Source organism: Falco naumanni, chromosome 4, assembly GCF_017639655.2.
Source record: "Falco naumanni isolate bFalNau1 chromosome 4, bFalNau1.pat, whole genome shotgun sequence".
Taxonomy (NCBI): domain Eukaryota; kingdom Metazoa; phylum Chordata; class Aves; order Falconiformes; family Falconidae; genus Falco; species Falco naumanni.
Window position 1 is genome coordinate 16628000 of NC_054057.1, and position 21392 is coordinate 16649391.

A 21392-nucleotide genomic window follows, 5' to 3' on the forward strand; every position below is an offset into this window, starting at 1 on the left:
TTAACGGCAAGAAAGCTTGTGAAATTGTTTAAGACTGGTGTTTTGATGTCTACCGCACTGTAGCAAGCAGGCAGGAGCCGAGCAATAACCCAGTCCACATTCACAGGAAGAAAAGGTCCAGGTGGACACCAGCCATTCTTCAGACTATTTCTAATCTTCTAGTCTTTCTCAGAATCAAAAGTTTCTTCCCAGATACTCAAGATTCCCACATTTTCAGTTAGAAACACCCTAAAATAAACAGTGACTTTGCTCTTCAACTGAGCAACACCCATGGGTAATGTAGCTCTGCTCTCTGTGAGAATCCGAAGAGCTAGATTTATCAGGATATAAAATCTAACAAGATGTTTGATAATGTTTCTGCTGCCAGCACCAAAAGCCAGGAAGCAAAATTTACTATAAACAACAAAAAAACTGATTTGAGATTTTGTTGCGTGGAAGAGTGCAGAGAAGATGCGGGCAGACAACCGCCAACACCAGCGTAAACTGAATTTTAGCTCTCTTTTTTCAGGTTTGAACAATCTTGGCTATTGTTAATCAGGTAGGGCAAAATCTAGAGAACTTCTAAGCATTGCGGTTTCTCTTCTCTCAAAGGTCTTCCTCTCTCAGAAGTGCTCTTCTGGAGGGGGTTTCCGTGTCCCCTTTTCCCCCAGATTTTTTACAGTCCCTCTTGGAATAGACATCTTTGCTAACAGAAAAACAAAGCAAGCAACAAAACCCTTATAATTCAAGAACATGATTTTACCAAGAAACGCAACGGACAAAGTGTGCAGTGCTGGTACAAACAAACACTTCTGTATTCTTTCTCAACACTGGGATTTTTTCCAGTGGTTCTAGAGCCCTTAGTGACTGTGGAAAAGAAACAAACAACTGTTCCACTTGCCAAAGATACTGAAGATTCAAAATGTGCTTTTGACCTGATAAGGAACAACAGAAAATGAGAAGGCTGATAGGTTATAGCTCAGGATTTCTGGTAATTATACGGGATACGGGAAACTTAGGGCCAGATCTGTGTTCTAGTATTGATCTCTCCTGTTGGAAGAGCTTGCCTTGGTACAAAACCCTGATTACTTAGTAGGCTAAGCAAAGATTATGTTTCTTGGGAAGGCTTTTGTTTTCAAGCTGGAGAAGTGACCTCCAAGACCTAGCAGAAGGAGAAACATCTTCAAAGAGCATCCTTGGTACTTTACTGGAGTCTGCTTTTAGGACAGCATCAGCACGAGATCTTACAAGCAACATTTCCACTGACACAAATTCGTGCTCAGGGTTTTCAGTGGGTAACAGTTTCGACAGGAAAGCTTTTTCACTCTACTTTCTGCAAAAGCATAGGCTTTCCTGCTTTTGCTCCAGGGACATTCTGCAAGATCCTTGTGAGTCCTGGCAGCAGCTTTTCCCATCGTTTATCCACTTCTGACCCAGGCATAGGTAAATAGATGTTTATTTAGAAATCTGATGTATTTATGTTGCCAGTTGTTTACCTTGTAGTGAAATAAACATCCGTGTTCTGTGAAAGTTCTTTTGGATCAGGCTTTTAGAAATTGTCTGATAGACCTGACTAACCACTTCTCAACTGGCTATGTGAAAAGCATTTGCCACTAATTTAAGGGACACGCTACTGAAGTCAAAGCTTTGAAGTCTATTCTCCATACTGTACACATACATACATACTGTCTAACAGCTTCAGAAGTTAGTGGGAGTTACGCACACACACACTGACAGAAAAAACAAGCTCTTGAGGCTACACAAAGCTCAGTTTATGTATAGTCTTATGAAGGCTTGGCATCTGAGGAAGTGAGGAGCAGTTAGCAGCTAATGCCTTTCCTGTGAACTGGTCGGATGAATAGAGATTGATGTGGATGAAAGGAATAAAAAAATATTTTATTGCCTCATAGGAAGGCCACAGACCCCTGCGTTTCATGTACTTTATTTATGTAGCTACTTCCATCGGTACAAATGGGAGCTGTGTATCTGCTCTGAGGGAAGTATTGATCCCAGGGCTGTATGGGACAATTATATGTCGGAGGGTATTCTTATCTACAAAGCCTTGCTTCTTAATCCTGTGGCCAGAGGAAGCAGAAAAGTAACACTTACATTAGTTAAATATGGCAAGCACATTCAAAAAGCACTTTATAACCTTCCAGGAAAGAAGAAAGCTGAAGAGAGCTTTACTGTAAAATTTGGCAACAGATGTAGTAACAGAGAATTATGAGATCCTGAAAGAGAGATCCGGCTGACGTGTGACGTGAAAGAAAAGCAGAGATTTTAAAGATGTTTATGAGCACTGTATGGACAACTTTTGACTCTCTCATATGAGACTTTGCAAGGTCATGTCTTTGCTGCAGAGCCTAAGTGACAGCATGGACAAGCCTAAGGGAAAGCTGATACCCTGCAAAGACATACTCGGGTTCCTACATCCTTTTTGCTGCTGTCCTCTCCCATGTAAGATATACAGGAATTTTCTGGGTTGCAGCATCTTACAACTTCTCATCCTGCTGCAGTCTCAGTTGCTATGACAATTCTTGCTAAGCCTTTTACCAAACCTGTTCTTTCTGGTACACGTACAGAAGAGACAGCGGCACAGCAGCTCATCAAACTGAGCCGCTTCTGGGGACAGGCTTCAGGTTTTAGTCTGCAGCCTTTGTACCAGGAGCTGGCAAAGCATGGGCTTGTTTGGAACGACAGCCTGTGCTCAGTGCTGGCATTCAGGCCATATTCTTGCTGGAAGAGAAGAGGCAGATTTGGGCCATGAAGCGTGACAGAGGGTGTGTTGGCAGCAGCTTGTCATGTAGAGGAACAGTAATGCTCTTTGTCAAGGTGGCTACAGGGGTTGCCTGGGGTGGCGACACTGGGAGATCAGGACTGGGCTCCTCCAGTGCTGAACTCTTCATCTGCAGCACTGCTTTCCCCCTCATCTACCCTCCAGTAAACCAGCATATTTTCTTAGTGCTTGCTAAAAAATAAGCCCAATGCATGCTTCCCAGTAGAAGAGCCTGATGTGCTTGATACTTGGGCCCCATCCAGCAGATCTCATGCTCTGCCTGGTCATGTGTGAGGTCACATCTCAGACCTGGAAACTTGGAATCCAGTTCTGGACATTGTGACCCTTACTGGGTTTGCCACATATTGACAATGAGGTCAAACACCTAACAGGGCTCCATACATTGACAGCTGACCTCCAGTAAGCAAGGATGGATTGGGTCACACAGTGGGACAGCACAGCACAGATCTAAGGCAACGCTGAAGGACACAGAAGATCCTCGTGTCAGCAGTACTTTGGCACAGATTGTCTCTTGGAGTGAAAATCACCACCACAGTCAATAAAGAACTCAGTACACATGGGTAGAAATCAGGGCAGAGTCAACATCTGACAAATGAATGGGAATAAGAGGCAGAACAAAAATTTCAGTGTTGAGCAAGGGTATGTTAGAGCTAGCGATGACTCTGGTTACAGACCTCTTAGAGACTCGGTAACTATTTTTTACAAGGGACAGAAGATGCCTCTTGTTAACTGAATTACAACATTAAGTCATGATCGGCTTTTAGGAGTTATGGCCCCTCCAAAGCATAACTGTAACTCCAAACTGTGTTGGAAGGAGTTTGTGACAGCTGACTTCTGGCAAGGAGTTGACACAAGTCACTTTAAGAACACAGCACCCCTCCTCCCCAGTCCAGACTCCTCCAGAAGCATCTTCTTGATTTAAACTACAAGCATCCCACCAGTTTGTAATGGTTTTTTTGAAGTGTCTTGCTAAAATACCATCTACAGAAAGGAGAGTCTAACATGAATGCAAAAAACTCATCAACGTGAAAAAGATGCAGCCTTCAGCTTTCCTGCCGCCTGGCAGAACTGGGACTCTACTGAAACCTGATCATCTGCAATTGTTACTTTAACTGTGTATCACGCTCTGAAAGCTGACATGAAACATCCTATTTGACGTAAAACATCCCATTACAACTGCCTGATTCAGTGTTTTTCCAGAGAGACCACTGGAATTTATAGGATATCATCTCGTCATTAAAAAAACGGAGAACACAAGTCTTAATGCTCAGCCCTGTGAAAGCTGAGTGTGGATGTTTGTTTTTCTTCTTGATTGCAGAGACACTAAAATATATGGATTTTTTCTTTTTGCATAAAAATACTAGTACAAATAGAGTACAAAGAACCAAAACTCAATCACAGCCAATGTAAGTGATGCTTGTAAGCTACCAAAGTTTGGATGCCAATACCTCTTTCATCAGATAGGGCTTGTAAGAATTTATTAGTTTAAATGACATCACCAGGTAGCTGGAAAATCAGTCAGCTATATGCAAAGCTCTGGAAAAGAAAACCGTAGCAATGAAAAACTTCACATCCACAGGAAAGCATGGCAAATACAAAGAAATGGTTCAAATATTACATAAAGCAAATCGCAGTTTGCTTGCTCTTGCAAAATACATTTAATGTATTTGCTATATAGAATACACTAATTTATTTTTTTCTTAATGCTGAAAAAGGCAAACTGAAATATGTACATAAGCCATCAAACTTGGATGGGAATCTAGAGCCAGCAGTTGTGTTTAACAAAGTTTGATTTGCATGTATGCTGTATGCTACTACAAGTTGCTGCCTGTTTAGTTTTTCTATGGTGGCAGTAAATCAAAGCCTTATGGAATAGAGATCTTACTTGTTGCCTTTAAATATCAGCGGGTCACTGAAAGAAAGAACGACTAAAACTTGGAGTTATTAACAAAGAGATCTTCCCTTTGCTGCATTTAAAAAAAAACAACACAAGAAAGGGAATTGAGAGGACATATGAAAGTGAATGGTATACAGCCCTACAACAAAAAAAGAAAAAGTCAAATAACACTGGTAGGAAGAATCCCAGTTTTCTGTTTTTCTTGCTTTATCCCTTTTATACTCTGAGGCATTTTCTTATGGACTTTGATATAGAATAAATGCACATTCTGTGGGCCAGATCTGACTTATGTGTGATACTCCATTTTCAGAACAGGCAGAATCTAATATATTTTTAGGTAATTTTTGGCCCTCGGGGCTAAGAGAGCAACTTTCTGATCTAAGTAGATACTGAGCTGATACAAAGTCATCTTCCCTACTCTAATGGCTGTGTAAAACATTTGTTTGCAAGAAACTGAGAAGACATTTCTCTGTACCGTGAAAAGTGCAGCTATACTCAGTGTTCATAAAACATTACAGCTACATCTCTCCCTGTCAAACATAACTCTTAGTACCGGTCCCCTGTAAAACATAACTGCCGGTATCAAAGATCGCTGTGGTTTTTCTGTGTGCACACAAAAATATCCATTTCAGAAGCACAAAAAAGGTACCTTGTATTTGTAAAAGCCTGATCCTGCGAGCACGCCCGGAGCTGCTGCTGGCATCTGAGCATTGCCCCGGCTGTTGAGGCATGCCGAGGCATGTGCTTAAGCAATTCGACCAAAATAATTTCCATGGTAAATGTTAACTGAGTAAAGATTAATTATAAATCAAAGCCTAAGGAGGGAATTTTGTGACGGTTTGTACTAGAAGTTTCATGGTGGTTTGAGATGCCTTTTGCACAACCTGAAGAACCGAAAATAGAGTTGTGAAGAGTTACTACCATCAGCTTCAGTTTCTGAAGAAGAGCAGGCTGATGTGCCCGTTCCCCTTGTCCATCCTCAGCCTGCCAGGCTGCCTGAGCCTTTGGCTGAGCCCAGCCAAGCCCGACAACGAGGGCAAGCTGCTGGGTGTCTGCTCGTTTTGGTAAGATGAGTTTAAAAGAGGAAAGAGCCAAAGCTGAGTGTCTTTTCCACGGGGACAGGCACAGGTAGGACTCAGCTGTAACCTGTCCCCACAGGCAGTGCTGGCCAGCCATCCTGCACTGCATACAGGTGGGCAAACCGTGGATTCATACCCCTAAGGCAGCCACAGCACCACAGCCCCCTGCCCAGCCGGCTGTGCCTGGACCCTGCATGGAGCTGGAAGAGCCTTGAAGGTAGGGGGTGAGGTTAAGAAATAATGGAGAAAGAACCAGATGGATTTTATATGGAACTGCAGATTATTGGTTGGATGGATATGGAAGAAATGAAAGGGCTTTTGGTTATTTTGCATGGGGACATCGGTCTCAGAGCAAGAAACCTGGGATTTATCACTTTTGTCAGGGCAAAACAACTTGCTTTTTGTACTTGATACATAGGTATTAATGCTATTGTAGTACTGTATTATAATTGAAATTGTATCAATTAAGAGCAACGTCCACTTTTCTAAAAGAAAGAAATAACTCAGGAGGCTTCACATAAGAAACAAGTCACTAGTCATAACTTAGGTGCGCAGCTAGTAGCTGCAGGTACAAAATGACAGAACAGACACACCGTGCCAGAGGCTGTGGTGCAGGGTTTGCTGTTGCTGCTTTATGCTGGGTATTTACTTCCCCAAACTGGAAGTGCCATTCCTGAGGCATACCATGCTCTTTCGTCAGCCAACATTTCTCTGTACTGTGAAAACTATGGCTATACTCAGTGTTCATAAAACATTACAGCTACATCTCTCCCTGTCAAACATAACTCTTAGTACCGGTCCCCTGTAAAACATAACTGCTAGTATCAAAGATCGCTGTGGTTTTTCTGTGTGCGCACAAAAAAATCCATTTCAGAAGCACAAAAAAGGTACCTTGTATTTGTAAAAGCCTGATCCTGCATTACTGTGTGTTATGCTTGCATGTTAGGGCTACTAACCTTTCTGGACTTTGCTCTTTTCATACCAACTACAGACGAGGCTCTGCCACACAAATTTGCTTAAGCCTTTCTATTCAAACATCAACTCTGTGTCCAAAATGTTTTATGTATTGAAAGAAGAGAGGACCGGATTGTCATCCAGAAATGTTTCTGTGTGTAAGGACTGTTGGGTGAGTACACTGGAATGATCATCCCATTCCGTCACCAGGAAACGCCCTGACTTGTACGAAACAAGTTGTTCAGAAATTGTCTCTTCTTTGCAAAAGAGCCAAATTTTCACCTGATAGCAAAAAGATAAAGCAAAGGCAAAAGATACGCAGTTTCTGAGTCCTGTGCAGCATTCCCTTCCAACTAGCATTGGCAGACTGCATTCTTATCATCACCTTTACTGCCTCTTTACTGCCAGCAGTGACCAAATGCAAAAGGCAAACAGCTCCTTCCCCGAGACCCAGCATCTATGTGTGAGCTCAGACACAGGCAGGTGGAGAGAGACAGGGGAGCACAAGGGCACAATGGAACAATAGCGGCCAGAGCAATGATTTCAGCCTCCCGCAGCTGTCCCACCCACGGCAAGGTTTTTCTCGAGGCGGGGGGTGATGACAAAAGGGAGATTTGAAGGAGGACAATGAGAGAGTTTTGCAGATGTTTACAGGGAGCTGCTCCCATATGTGAGGAGCAGCATGGAAGACAGCACAAAGGTGCTTGTGTGACAACACTAGCAGCAGGGTGACGGCGCTGGCATCACTCACAGCAGCACGGAGCCTGGGGTTGGTATCACGAGGGCTGCTTGAGACGATGGTCGGTCAAACTGTCATTGACTAGGTGCACACCAAATAGCAGCACCTCTTCCACATTTCACTTCAACCATGTTTTCATTCCCATTGCTGCCACTGTTTATCAAAATGCCCACCCCCGTGCTGTGAACTTGTTATTCCTCAGTAAATGCCACCCGCTTGTCCCTGCTTTTCTTGGAAATGAGATGCAAAACTTCACTGCAGATATCAACAGTGTTTCAGGGGTTCCCAAACTTCTTTACACAACCCTGCCTACCAGTAACAATTTGCTTTTTGCCTTCAGAATCCAGCTTTGCTTGTGGGCTACACCATTTGAATATCAGAAAGTTTAAGCATCAATTTACATTGGAAATAATTTGGTTTTCAGAATCATCCATGATATATCAGTGTCCCTAGCATGCTGGTCTACACTTGTTAACGAAACAAACCCCAAACAAAACTAATCTGGAGGCAATAAAGTTATTTGCATACAAATGTTGTAAATGGATAGATATGGAACAGCATGGTGTTCCGCAGTTGGAAGCCAGCTCTCTGAGTTACATTCAGTTACAGTGCTGAGTATGGGAAGTGCTTCAGGTTATACTGGTGCCAGGTATATTTCTTTCTGTAAACTGTGTTCTGTGAACACCAAAATGGGTTCTTTCAGATCAGTAGTGCCATTTGAACTTGCTAAACTGCAGCAAAGGCAAAAGATAATGCAATTTATTTCCTGCAACCCAAGTCTTTGCAGCAGTTGGCTCACCTAGTGGGTGATTACTGTAAAGATTTATTCCTTAACGTTCCCTCTTTGCCTCTCAGCAGTAGAAAATTTGAAGGCAAAACTTTTAATGTTACAAGACAGCGATGACTGTGCATTATTTCAATAGTATTATCAATGCTGACCTTCATCCTTTACACAAAAAGCATCATATTGGTCATTCACAAAGGGATCGGTTTCAATTTTAACATCAATGGCTTTCACGCTCTGCTGTTTGCTGCCCGTCTTTCTGCATATAATTGTCCTAAAATAAAGAAGAAGAAGAAAAAAATAATCAGAAATCTTCTGGAGTTGTACATGCAGGTGAAATTTGGATATCTTTTATCACAGTAGTCAGGCTTTAGCCTCAGCTTAACTGTTTAAGAGTTGGCACGGAAGGCATTAGTGTGGGAAGATCTATGAAAAAAGCCAAGGGAGAATTAGAGGTAATTAAAAAAATGTTTGCTGTAGACCAGTTCAAAGCATAGGAAGCAGTAAAAAAATGTTTATCTTATATTCTGTAATACTTCTTAACATCAGACCAAGCCCCAGAGTATCTAAGGCCACATTCTGCTCTCACATTCCAGCAACACAGATTCCCACCAATGGCACCCAGATAAAAATTAACAGAAAACTCAAGATTTTATCTGAAAGGTTATGAACCATTAGCATTTTATGTTATAAGACCATTAAAGTTGTATATTTAACTGCTCAAAAGCTAACACAGGCCAACTCAGAAAATTAGAGTTCTTGGAAGAAAAACTGCTTGCTTGTTTCTTAACAAGTAATTCCACACCTTTGTATACACTCCATTTCTCCTGGTTTGGTACTCAGCAGTACCTGATCCATCCTGTTGCCCCTCATAGGCCTGAACAAAGGTAGTAAATCTGTATTTGGTTTTACAACTCTGTGGATACTGAACATGAAGGAGGAGATTACTAATTATCTCTTCTCTCAGCTGTACTGGCTGCTTAAAACTAACAAATAGAAGACAGTTTGTTGTAGAAAACACTGGTTTTACTGTTACACTGAAGGTTACAAAGGCTGGGAAAGTGAATTCAGCCCAGATCTTTGCAGCTGGATATTAATGGTGCAGGGTTTATTTTTTGTGCACAGCAGGTTTGTAGAAGTGCTGCACGGTCAGCTATTCCAGCGAAAGTGAGACAAAAATGCTTTCCACAGAGGAATCCTTCGAGTGGAGGAAATTTATCATTTTGTATTGTGCCACAGCTGAACTAATTTCGCTGTCAGTCCTGCACTCAGTTGGGAGAACAAAATAAATGTTGACTAGCTGCCCATTCACTGAGCGTGGAAAAGATCCAGTGGAAACCCAGCATTTGATCGTGTGCTTAAAATACTATGTAACAACTGATTTATACAACCGGGCTGAATTATGGTTGTACACACCATCCTCATTCTGGCATGCGTTAGCTTTTGAGCAGTTGAATATGCAACTTTCATGTTCTTTTAATGTAAATAAACAAAAGTGACATGAAACAAGTCATATGGTGGTGGTCACACAGACATACCAGAATGGTTCCTACCACACTTCTGCTCTGGAAAATGACATGATCATCCCCTGCTGAAAGCCCCTTTGCAATTTCAAATCAAATATGTTTCTTTTGTAAGGAAAACACCCCTTGATTTTTTGGGAGGGCATGTGAAGGACAAAATTATCTGTAAAAGTTTAAAGCCAAGTTTTCTTAGAATTTAATGCATTTAATCCCCAAGTCCGCCAAGTCAGTAATCAGGCACCTAGACAGAAGTGACTTGATCTACCAAAGTGAGTTCAGATGACTAGAAGAATCAGGCCATCAATTAGAAAAATGTTGTATGCGTTCACATATCGTTCCACTAGGTCTTACAAGGCGTAAGTAATGACACAGTTATGCCTTCCTTCAAGAAGTGACTTACGTACCTTAATCTTTCCAATAACTACTCACTCACCCAGGTATCCAGGTCAGTTATGCCTTGCAACACTGACTGGACAAATACTGATGTGTCCTTAAATATTTGCGCCTTTTTTTCTGTAATTCTGTACTTAACACTTCAGACTCTCTTACAAAAAAACAATCAAAAAACGAAACAAACCCCACAAAGTTCTGAAGGTTGCTGCCATCATAAAATTCTGATCTCTGAAAATCAGGCCACATGCCTTTCCATGCTCAGTCAAGGAATAAAATTTCTGATACTTGGAAGCCACTTTTGAAAATCTTATCTGAATTTTCTGATCTCTAATTCCAGTTTCTATTGGAATGAAATACAAAATACAATGAGTATTTTGCTTTTGCCCAAAGCACTGTAGTTTCTTTACTGTTTCTTCAGTAGGCTAAAAAATTATCTGTGGGTGACACATTCTTGGTGTATTCAGGTCATCTCCAAAACAGGACACCTGGCTCACATGTGAGAGTCCGTACTTGAAGAGCAAGTTTTTCTTTCTTTTTTTTTTTTCCTCCCCCAAGTATTGTACAATGATTTACAAGTTTGTAGTTGATAGCATATATGGATTAGTTAATTAATGTTAAGAGCATTTCTTGGCTGCTATCCAATGAGACTGAACTTAAAAATGTGTATCTTGCATATAGTTTTAACATTACACATAAAGAAAGGCTTTAAATGACATTAAGAGTTTTTAAATGTATTTCTCATTAAATTTATTTCCTACATGAATTTTAAAAATCACTGTTCCTATTTCTTCTTTTCCTACCACAGACTAGACCCTGGTTAATCGTCTACTTAGAACTTCAGTTTGGATTTTTGTCATATTAAAATTGATCTGATTAAAACTGCAAATATCCTAATGTAATTCTGATATTAAAGAAACATACACATGCACATACAAAAACAGAAGAAAAAAATCTATTTTTTAATGGTTTTTTTTAAGAAAAAAAACTATTTCACCTCTCCCGTTTCCCCTTCTCTGTCAGTAGTTTCCTACCATGAGCTCAATCCTGCAGGCTTTAAACATCTTCACTGAGATGTTATTACCACTGCTGAAAGGAGCTTCAAGAGTGCTCAGCGTTTCTCAGCAGTGGGTCTAACAATCAGACCTGCAATGCCTTTGGCATAGAAATAGTCTCTTTGCCCTCAGTAGGATTCCAGGTATGACTAAAAATATACAATAATAGTCCCTTTTCTCTGAGTTCTTGCGGGTGGCTATATGTTTCCCTAAGTCCTAAAATACTAGGTTTTCATCTATAATTATTGATTAAATACATAGGTGTACCTTTGTCCCAGTTCTACAAGGTAGGGTCTGACGCTTTTACCTTTGTTACATTTTCCATTGGGCACTGAAAAATGGCTATCAATTCAGAATTCAACATATTTTAAGATTTCTTCAGCAGCAGCATCACCACGCTGAAATAAGAAACAAAAACTCCTACTCTTGCCAGCACACTGCTGAGAGGTTGTGGAAATGTGTCACCTAGTTCATTTCTTTACTATGTTGAATTGTTGCACTAGGGCATGCACCATGACTGGGAGAATGCCGCAAACTTCATACGTTTTTTAGGGATACCTCCACCTACCCAGCCATTTAGAAGAATGCAGTGAAGTTTACATCTGTTTATTGCTATGTTCATGTAATAACTGAACTTAAAACAGTCTTGGTCATTACTTGGTGTGTTGTAATCTGATGCTTAGAGCAGTGCAATGCATGATTTTATACCTTGTATTTAAGAAATAGACGTGATTTTATTTGTCCTTCTATGGAGTTCTCTTACGGAAGTAGACATGCTTAGAAGAAACATACTGAGTTCAGACTGCAGATCAGCCATAATACTCCTCTATGTTTAATACACATCTGCTTGAAACATCTGTGTGTCCCTGAAAATTACTCTTACACAGCCATGAGCTTACAGTCACAGCATAAAACCCAGTCACACTTACTATCTATAGACCATGTAAGCACCATATACTATCGGTAAGGTAAAAAATATACTTGGGAAAGGAGGGGTTTTAGTGGTGTTGACAACAGCTCCTGCTCTCTGATGGAAGGTGGGAGGGCGCCTGATGGCGTCTACTTTGGTTGCTTGACAAGCCAAGCCAAAAACTACTGAGACTCTTCTCAGTCCACTGCTACCCAGCCTAGAAGGGCAACCTGCTTCATGGTGCCTCTTCCCAAGTAAGAAAACAAAGAGAAGACAGGGACTCAGCTTAATGCCTGCTGTACGATATTGTTCATCCAGCTAAGAACAATCGACGGTCCTTCCCCTGTACCTACCCCGAAAGAAAGATCAGAGGCTGGCCAAGCTGATCACTGTTTTCCTGGGCCATGACTCAGATACAGCACTATGTGCACACATCAGGAGAAAATTTAATATATAGGACAATAACGTATGAACTACATTTCCTAGAAGCCTTCCTTTTACTCTTGCACTGGTTAAATTTTTTCTAATCTATTATGTAACCAAGGAGTTATTGGTATATTTTTCACTTCTCCTAATTCCTCTGTTCAAAGAAAGAAATAGCAGAAAAGGTGGCAAGAATAGTATTTATTTCACAATATGCCACAATATGCCATAACATAATACATAATATTAAATATATCATAATAATATACTCGAGCCATAGTAATGACATGTTATTTTATATATTGTATATATGCATGTATAATAAATAGATAATAAACACGTAACACTTAAATATAAATTATAAATTTTGTTTGTAGTAGTACCCACTGGTACTTCTACTTTCTGAGATGATTACATAGCAATTTTGTAATACTTGAAAGCTTTTCATTAAACCCCAGTTAAAACATACGGAGTTAGCAGCTGAGTTTATATGACATAGAGTGATCCATCAGCGCAAAACCCAGTAGGTGGGACGGGGATGTTTTGTAGTCGGTACTTTATCTGCCAGTTGATTGTAAGTTTTGTAGTCTTAGTCAACAAATTCACTGAACTGAGTCAGAACAGTCTTAGGACATTTACTCAAAGTAGTATGAACTTGCATATGGATATATTCAACTCAGAAGAGCATTATTAACAATGTGTTAGCTGAGGCACCGTGAAAGTCTGGTTCATAACATAATATAGCTATAACAAACCTTCTCCTAATTAGAAAATTAAAAACTTCATCGCTTTCCTTAGTCAAGATAAATCTTTAACATTTTGTGCTGATTTTTTTTCATGGGTCAGCTTTGCCACTTGTGTAACTAGTAGTAACTAGGTGAGAGAAAAAAAATCAGTAGTCTGGAAGTCTAACTAGAGGATTTTTATTCTTAGTCTTTCCCTTCTGTAGTTTGGGAAACTGCAAATTATAAAGCTGGCTCTGATGAGGAATAAAATATAAATGACATGTTCATGATTATTGAAGGGAAGAAAATTTCCCTGAAAAGTCATGAAGGGGAGCACAGGTGGGCTTTGGAAAGTCCATTGACTGGGAACTATAGAGGCTAATTTTGGCTGGATGTGACCCAAAGAAAGCAGCTGCTAAGTGTGACATGAAGACATTCCAACAGCAATACTGCCACTGGAAATGTCAAAAGGAGGTCTTACCAAGGCAGAACCAATATCCTTTAGATTCTTAAAAATATACACCAAAATGCACCCTTTTGTGCTTAAAATTGTACATACGACTACTGAAATAGTAAGGCCTCTGTTCATTAAATAAATATGGCCCATTCATGCAGATTTTCATACTGTAGCCTAGTATGAAAGATTTTATATAGCCATTTTACTATAATATTGCTATGTACATATAATTTGGGCATTCTTAGTGCATGTAGAAGAGAATTGTGTTGCTTCCTGGCCTGGACCGGTTGGGTGCTCAAAGACATGTCAAGTGTCACTACAAAGTTGGTTTTACCCAATTTCATTTTATGGTCTCTGGTTTAATCCATGGTTTTCATAACAGATGTTATTGATTAGTTACCAAAGGGTTTAAAAAAATACAAAAATGTTTGCTGAATGCTATTAATTTACAAAGAAACTCAATTCTCAGACAAAAGGTTTTCAGATAGGACAAAAGATTACAAAGATTCTAAAAAGCAGGGCAAAATATGTGAAGTTCTTTGAAAATTAGAAAATCAGCCTCGATCGAACTAACTGGCAAGTTAAAATCCTGGTATTAGTTGGTCTTGTGCATTTGCTAAGAGTAAGCACGTTCCCTTTCTGTCTTCATTTGCTGGGGCTAAACAAACTGATTACCTTTAACCACATGTGGTGGTCTTGGGCTGATCCTAGTCTGAGCTTGGACACCAAGAATTACATTGCACTGTCACGGGTGATGTCTCACCGGTGCCTCGCTAAAGCCCTTCAGTACTGCCCTCTCTCCTGGAAGAGCTGCTGGATGTCTTTTAGGAGGGCTGCATTTCCTTCCTTCACGAATTTTATGCAGTTACTTTATTTTACAACAGACCTGCTGCTGTCTTGCGTTCTGTGACTACACCCAGCTCTTTCTCCTGCTCTGCCTTTTCCAGCTGAACTGCTAGCTCAAGGCAGAAATTCCGATTAGTCTTCATGCAATACTGTTAAATTGCACCCCATTTCTGTTACTCAGGCTCTGAAGTCAGGCTTACTTTCCTGTTCAATATTATGATTTTCCTCCGTCTTAACAATGAAACCTAACCTTCTGGCATTAACTAATTTCAGTAGCATACCCCTACATTTTGTGCCAAAGTTTGCTAAAGTTTTCCTAAAGCCCTCAAAGTTTGTTAAAAAAAAAAACTCCCAGTAAAAATACAATTTAAAAGTGCGAATTCCAGCTATGTAAATAGCTACTCTGAGGACTGTGATGCTACAGTTTAGCAGATGGTGTCTTGGGTGTTTGTGCTAGAAAATACATCAAAAATATATTTTATTTTGTATGATGCTTTTCCTGAAAAAGTACATTTTCAAAAAAAAAATCCAATTACTGGGCTGTCTGTTTTACAGGGACTGTGGATGTCATACTTTGCCCATGCTGCCTTCCCAGGTTGTGCCAGGAAAAGGTTTACATCCCCCCAAAGCTGATGCAAAGTGCCTCATGTCCACATTGTTCAGTGATATCATTCCTTGGAGCAAATCGGCCATGTCCATAAATCAAATTCAAGTCTCTTGACTGAGCTTCATGTAGAAATCCCTATTCCTGTAACACAATTACATTGTTTTTTCTCTGTATGGGACTTACTGAGATGACTGACAATGAGAAGACAGCATCATTTTCTCGCAGAGCGTGACCCCAGCTGTGAGCTGTTGGACTGGAGTTTGTGACATGAAGGCATTTCAGAGCGCAAGACCTCCTCAAACAGTTCCATGAGCAATTTCAGTGTTTTGAATTGGACCATGTCCTCCTGTCAGCTGTGTCTGGATTTTTCTTTCAAAGGGAATTATTTGACCTGCCTCACACATCTTTGGGAGCGAATCCATATGCATTATTATCAGGCAGCAGAGCACAGCCTTGAAATAAAACAGAGAGCTTGCCAAAACAACGTATCGTTAGGACTGCTTCTCTGTAAATAAGCAAGTGGGCCTATTATAGTGTGTGCTATAGATTTTATATATATTTCATGGGGCCCACAAGTCCCAGGGTTTACACACACAGATGAGAGGACTGGCAAGGGTTAGCAACTGACCCTTGTTTCTTTCCCTGGATATTGCTTTTTTCTTTCCCAAGAAATGTGCTGTTATTACCCTACCGCCAGGTGCTGGGCAAGTCCCATGCAGTAGGCAGAAAAAGAAGCAGGTAGTCTTGTGGAATGCCATTTCTGAGTCTTATTATTACATTTCCCACTGGTATCATCTGCAGCGAGGGCCCTGTTGTGCTTGACACTGTAGAAGCATTCAATAGGAGTCAGTGCAAAACCCAAAGAGCTAACAAAAGGAAAGAAAAACAGAGATGAAGTAATTTTCCTATCGGCAAACCTCTGGTCTGTGGCCAGCCAAGAAAAGAACCCCAGTCTTCTGACTCCCACAGCAAGGTTTATTCTAGCTGACTTTTTTTGCTCACTCCAGTTATCCCCTTGGAAATAAATCCTGCAGGGACTGTGTAGGAACCAGCCCAGGGCAATTCCATGCAAAGGAACAGGTTGGCAACCCTGCAGGGGATCTATTGTAGAATAAAAAGCCCTTGCAGAGCTTCAAAGCCCTTATAGAAGGGATACATGGCTTCATTCTTTCATAGACAAGTAAGGCACAGGATAGAGAATAGGACAGCTTCAGCTTTTCAGTCTAGAAAAGTGATGGAAATGAGTAAATTTGCTATGAATATCTTAATACAAGCTGCTGAGGTTGTTTACAATTAAAAAAAATAAATAACTGCTTTCTGCTATTCTGTGCACAAGGCTAATCATAAGAAAAACTGTGTCATGTTCACTTTCCGAATTTCAAAAACCCCAGAAATAAACACAAGACCCTACAGGACATGCTGCCCAGCACTGGAGGACATGACACAAGGTTTTCCAGTATAACATCTGAATTCAAAAGATAGCAGTGAGAGCCCTTCAGAGAACACAGCCACCTTTTTTCATTTATGTTCTGGCAGATGGCTTGCTGGATTTACTGACTCACTTGTCTGACATGCAAATAAATCGTAAGAGTGTCATTTGTAGTATAAATAGATATTAGGGCTTGTCTGACAAATGAGACCTGCCTAACGACGTTTCTTTCCCTGAAAGGTAACAATGTGTAATGCTTTATAAGTTACACACATCAGGACTAACTTGTAAATAGTTTACTTCTAGGCTGCTGCAAGAATTTACCCCTTATCTTCTTAACCCCCATCTACTTGTCAGTGGCTCTTCTCCAACAGTTCCCAAGCCCTTGGACCTGCCAGTGACTTTCCTGTGCAAACGGCCCTAAACTCTGAATTGGGCTGGTCTGAACAACTGAAAGCGGAAGACAAAAACGTCCCCTTATGCCTGTGAAAGAGGTTCTGTCCCAGGCTGCTCAAACCACAAAACCACCCAGTTTATTGTCTTTTTGGATTTGCTGGCAGAGATCTCCCTGTTTAATCAATTCCCATCCTACATCGTGAAACTGAACCCCATTTGTTGAGCCCTGCTGCTTGGGCTCGCCCAGTTTGCAGGGACTGTAGTGGGTTAGAGAGCGCGACGTGAGTATCTCCACCAGCAGGTCGCTGTCTTCTTCCACCCGCATCACTCTGCAGGACGATGGTTTTCAGCACCCTAACTAGTACTCGTTGCCCACCCTGTTCACTTCTGACTTAAAATAGACAAGAGATAAGCACGTCTACCAGCCCAGCTGAGGAGGCAGCAGTCACTGCTGTGGGTCTGTAAGAGGTAGATTGGAGCAAGCTGGGTGGCCACAACCTCATTGGATCCAGCAGAGGATATCCCATTATAACCTCAAAATCTTTGCATACTTATATATGGATCCATACTGACACATGAGTCATCAGAAATCTGACAGTCACCCAAACTGAGTAGTTTTTCTTTGCTCGTACAAGAGGCACAGCCCAGAGAGCGGGCACACACGTTGGCCCAGTGATATGCCTCAGTCCTAACAGAAGAAACTCCCACAGGTTTCCGGACACTGATTTGGCTGTAAAAATAATAATAAGGACACAAAAGCCAACAGTGATGGATATATTTACCAGGAGTGGGACCGTAATTATTCATTAAGACCATAAAATAGCCATCAGAGGTGAACAAATCACTGACTTGTGCAAACCTGGAAAACTGACCTGGAAAATTGATCTAGAGGTGAAAAAGTCCTTACATCTCTGCTACAGCTTCTCTTCAGTTTTAAGTATGTGGTGGAAGGAGGACTGAAGCGTGTCAGAAAATCTGCAACACTATAATGACCTCACTCACATAATTTGTTTGTGTTTACTGCAACTGCCAATGGCTAATCCATTTTTCCTCAGGGGGAAGATTGGGATATTTCTCAGGCACCAAATAAATAAACCAAACTGCATTCTTCTTGAAATTAGGAACTTCTTTCATCATGTTCCCTCCTGTTCATCTCCTTTCTGATGTAGACGGTCCAAGAGGATATGGGAGAGTATCAGACTAAAGCTCTGGGATCTGCACTGGACGCCAGTTAGCTGCTGGGAAGAATTCAAGGGTTTAGATCCAACCTATAAAGTGCTGAACAGTTTTGGGCCTGGCAAACATGGGTCTCATTCAACCATGTGGAGGTCCATCAAGATAAATAACACAAGGTGTGCCCAGCGAGGAGTCCTTCATTTTGGAAATATTTTTCCCTCCTCCTGTAACCTCCTGGGCATGCTGTAAAGCCTGCTTTCCCCTCCCCGTGTTACATCAGTTGAGTCTGGATTGAAGTTTTTCTGTTTACCAGCTATCCTTCATCCTTGCTTTCACGTTTCCATTTAGCAAGTTAATGCCCAATGTATTGAATGGGTAACTGTATTTTTTAATTAATATTTTAATTTTAATTAATTTAAGATTTTTTAAATTAATAACTAATTTAATATAATATTTTAAGTGCCTTCTTAATAGCTTTTCCATTCCTTTGATAATTCTTGAACCCTTTATTGAGCCTCCTTTAGTACCTTTCTTAAGATGTGGTAACAGTTGTATATTGTAATATTCCAAAGGAGACTGTTATGCTGGTCTGTGTATGTGTGTGTGCATATATATGTATATATTTTTCATATTCTCCACCCCATTCCATAAGTACTCTAGCAATTTCGTTTGCTTGTTTGTTTGTTTTTACCACAGCTGCAGTTTGACAGAGGTTTTCTTTGTGCTGTCCATAGTGATGTCCTCATATCTATCCTGGGCTGACAGAGATAAATCAGAACTCTATTTTTTCAAGTAGATTGCATATTTGTCCCACATGTATTATCATTGAGCTCCATTTGTCATCATTTTGCCTGTTCATCTAAATCCCTCTGAAAATCTTTATGTTCTGCTTGAGCTTGTCCTACCTGGACAACTTTGTCCTATTTGCATACTTTGCACTTGACTGCTCATTTCCTTCTCCAGAGCTGCATTAACTACATGAAACCAGTGTAGCTTCTTTACGCATTATACTTTTCCTCTTTTTCCCCCGAGTCAAAAATATCCAGCTCAGTGAACCAAGTAACATACATTCTGGTGCTTGCCCAGCCATGGGTAAAATAGTCCCAGAGAAGAAAACTATTAAATTCCAGTTCTGAAGAACTATTCTCTCTGATGAAGCTCTCTGGTGAAGGTCAGATGTGGTGACTGCACAGCAGTGGCACGCTGATGTGCCCCCACAAAATCCTTGCTGATAAATAGTTTAGAGACTTGCATATTAAGGGCAGGTTTACTGGAGGAATGGAGTACAGAAAGGTGGAAGGGGTGAAAAATCTTCCTTTCTTTCCCATTGGTATGATGTGTATGTTCTCACATCATCATGGTGTACAATACTATCACTGTATCCAACTTTGATATTGAAGATATTCAGGGATAGGTCCACAACTGGGATATTAATAGTTGTAGCTCCAGTGCCTGCAGTAATCAGTTGAGGATCTCTCAGAACTAACCAGTGGTATTGCTTAGATAAAAGATGGAGGGTTTTTCCTCCTACCACCATCATTTTTTTACTTCCATAACACATAATACAGAGGTTGCATAAAAGAATCCGTGCAACCACTTTGCCATGCACTTCCTAGAGATCGATAGCTTTCCTGGCTCTTCAGCCTGCATGGCATCGCAGCAACTGGCTTAAGGAAAAAAGGTTTTAGAGTTTAGATCACTGTCCTATATCCTGAGAGATTTCTGGATTTTTTTTTAAATGACCAGAAGTACATACAAATAAATTTTCAAACAATTTTTCATCTGGAAAGAAAAAGATCAGCAGAACCAGCTGCTTTTGCTTGAGATTGTTTAAACATCACCTTTCATTACTAGTAGCAATTTTCTGTCCTTTTGAAACTTTATGACTGAAAATAGTCACAAACACCAATGCTTACTTAAATAACTGATAACTGTCACAAAATCCAATAATACACCAGAGTCTGGGAACTTGGAAAGAGTACCTTGATAAAACAAAGCTTTATCACCATTGAACATTGATAGTAGATGAGATATTACGCTCTAACTCACGAGAACTTTGTGAAGCACCTCAAGGGAACGAGTATACCTATTATGGTAAGGCTGTGGCTGGTAAACCTGCTGAAGAAAAGATTTGACAGAAGGGGCTTTGGATCTACTCATGCTCCTTCTGGACAATTCCTGTATGGTTCCAGCTTCAGAGGCATGAGACGTTCATGCCAATCCTCTGCTCCTCCATTCTGTTTTTGTTTTTTTTTTTTTAATTGAATTTTCTGTGATTTGGTCTCTTTGCCGCATTTGAAACCTGTTCCTGAGGCATGCTGTGAAGACTTCCATTTCAGAAGAGACTGGGAGCTGGGATATAGGTGCTTGCCCAGTGCGGTGCCACATAGCTGGACCTGTGCAAGGCTGGAATGAGTCTGAGTTAGCCTGAGTCTGGGAAGCCCTCATCAGCCACAGCACAGCGGCACGGTGGCAGGGCCATGCTGCCTCTGGCATGCACCTAGCACCTACGTGGGCATAAGTTCTCAAAACCTTAAATATCACTGAAAGTCGCTTCTGGAGTGCTCGTGAAGGCTGACTTTAGCCCCACAAAACCACGATCAATAGAGGGATCAACAGATGGAAGCAGCTTCCATCACAGGACACTTTAGTGTTCCTGCTTTGAACTGGTCTCTACGGAGGCCACAATGCTGCCTGGAGAATCTGTGGTGGCCAGTACATCTTTTGCAAGGCAAAGCATCGAGTGACGATACCAGTTCCCTGGTGAGCTTCCTCAACAAACTCTCTATCAGGTGTGCGCTATCATGTCTACATACGTCTAACGTCATACCTATGTGAACATGCCTGTTGTCTGTTCAGACATGCGCAGCTGCCTGGGGTAGGTACGTGGTTTCCGTGAGGAGCTAAGCTTGCTGAGCTTCTTAAGGCACAGAGAATGAAGGGCCAGTGGCAGCCCAAGCTCCAGCGCCGTGTCCTCAGCCTGCTCCGTCGGGGCTCGGCACCCCACCACAGGGCAGGGGGAAAGGAACCGCAACGACACAGTGCAGAAGGGAAGAGGAAGGGGGAATTGCTCCAGATCTGTGAAATACGTGATCTGAGGCTGACAAATATGTGTCCCCCTGAAATATTACCTGTAAAAAATTGATTTTGTGGGGAAAGTGGCACATTTATCTATATGTCATGGTGCGCGAGCTGTGGCCAGTGTTTTTCACTAATATTTTCAGTC

General features: G+C 41.1%; 1 protein-coding gene across 1 annotated transcript in view; it reads right to left on the bottom strand.

The window, feature by feature from the left end:
* SUSD5 (sushi domain containing 5) overlaps positions 1-21392 on the bottom strand; it is a 43874-nt gene that overhangs the window by 13720 nt on the left and 8762 nt on the right. Inside the window, exon 3 of the mRNA XM_040593455.1 lies at positions 8385-8503. Within this exon, the coding sequence (XP_040449389.1) occupies positions 8385-8503 (119 nt within the window). The remainder of the gene's footprint in view (positions 1-8384; positions 8504-21392) is intronic.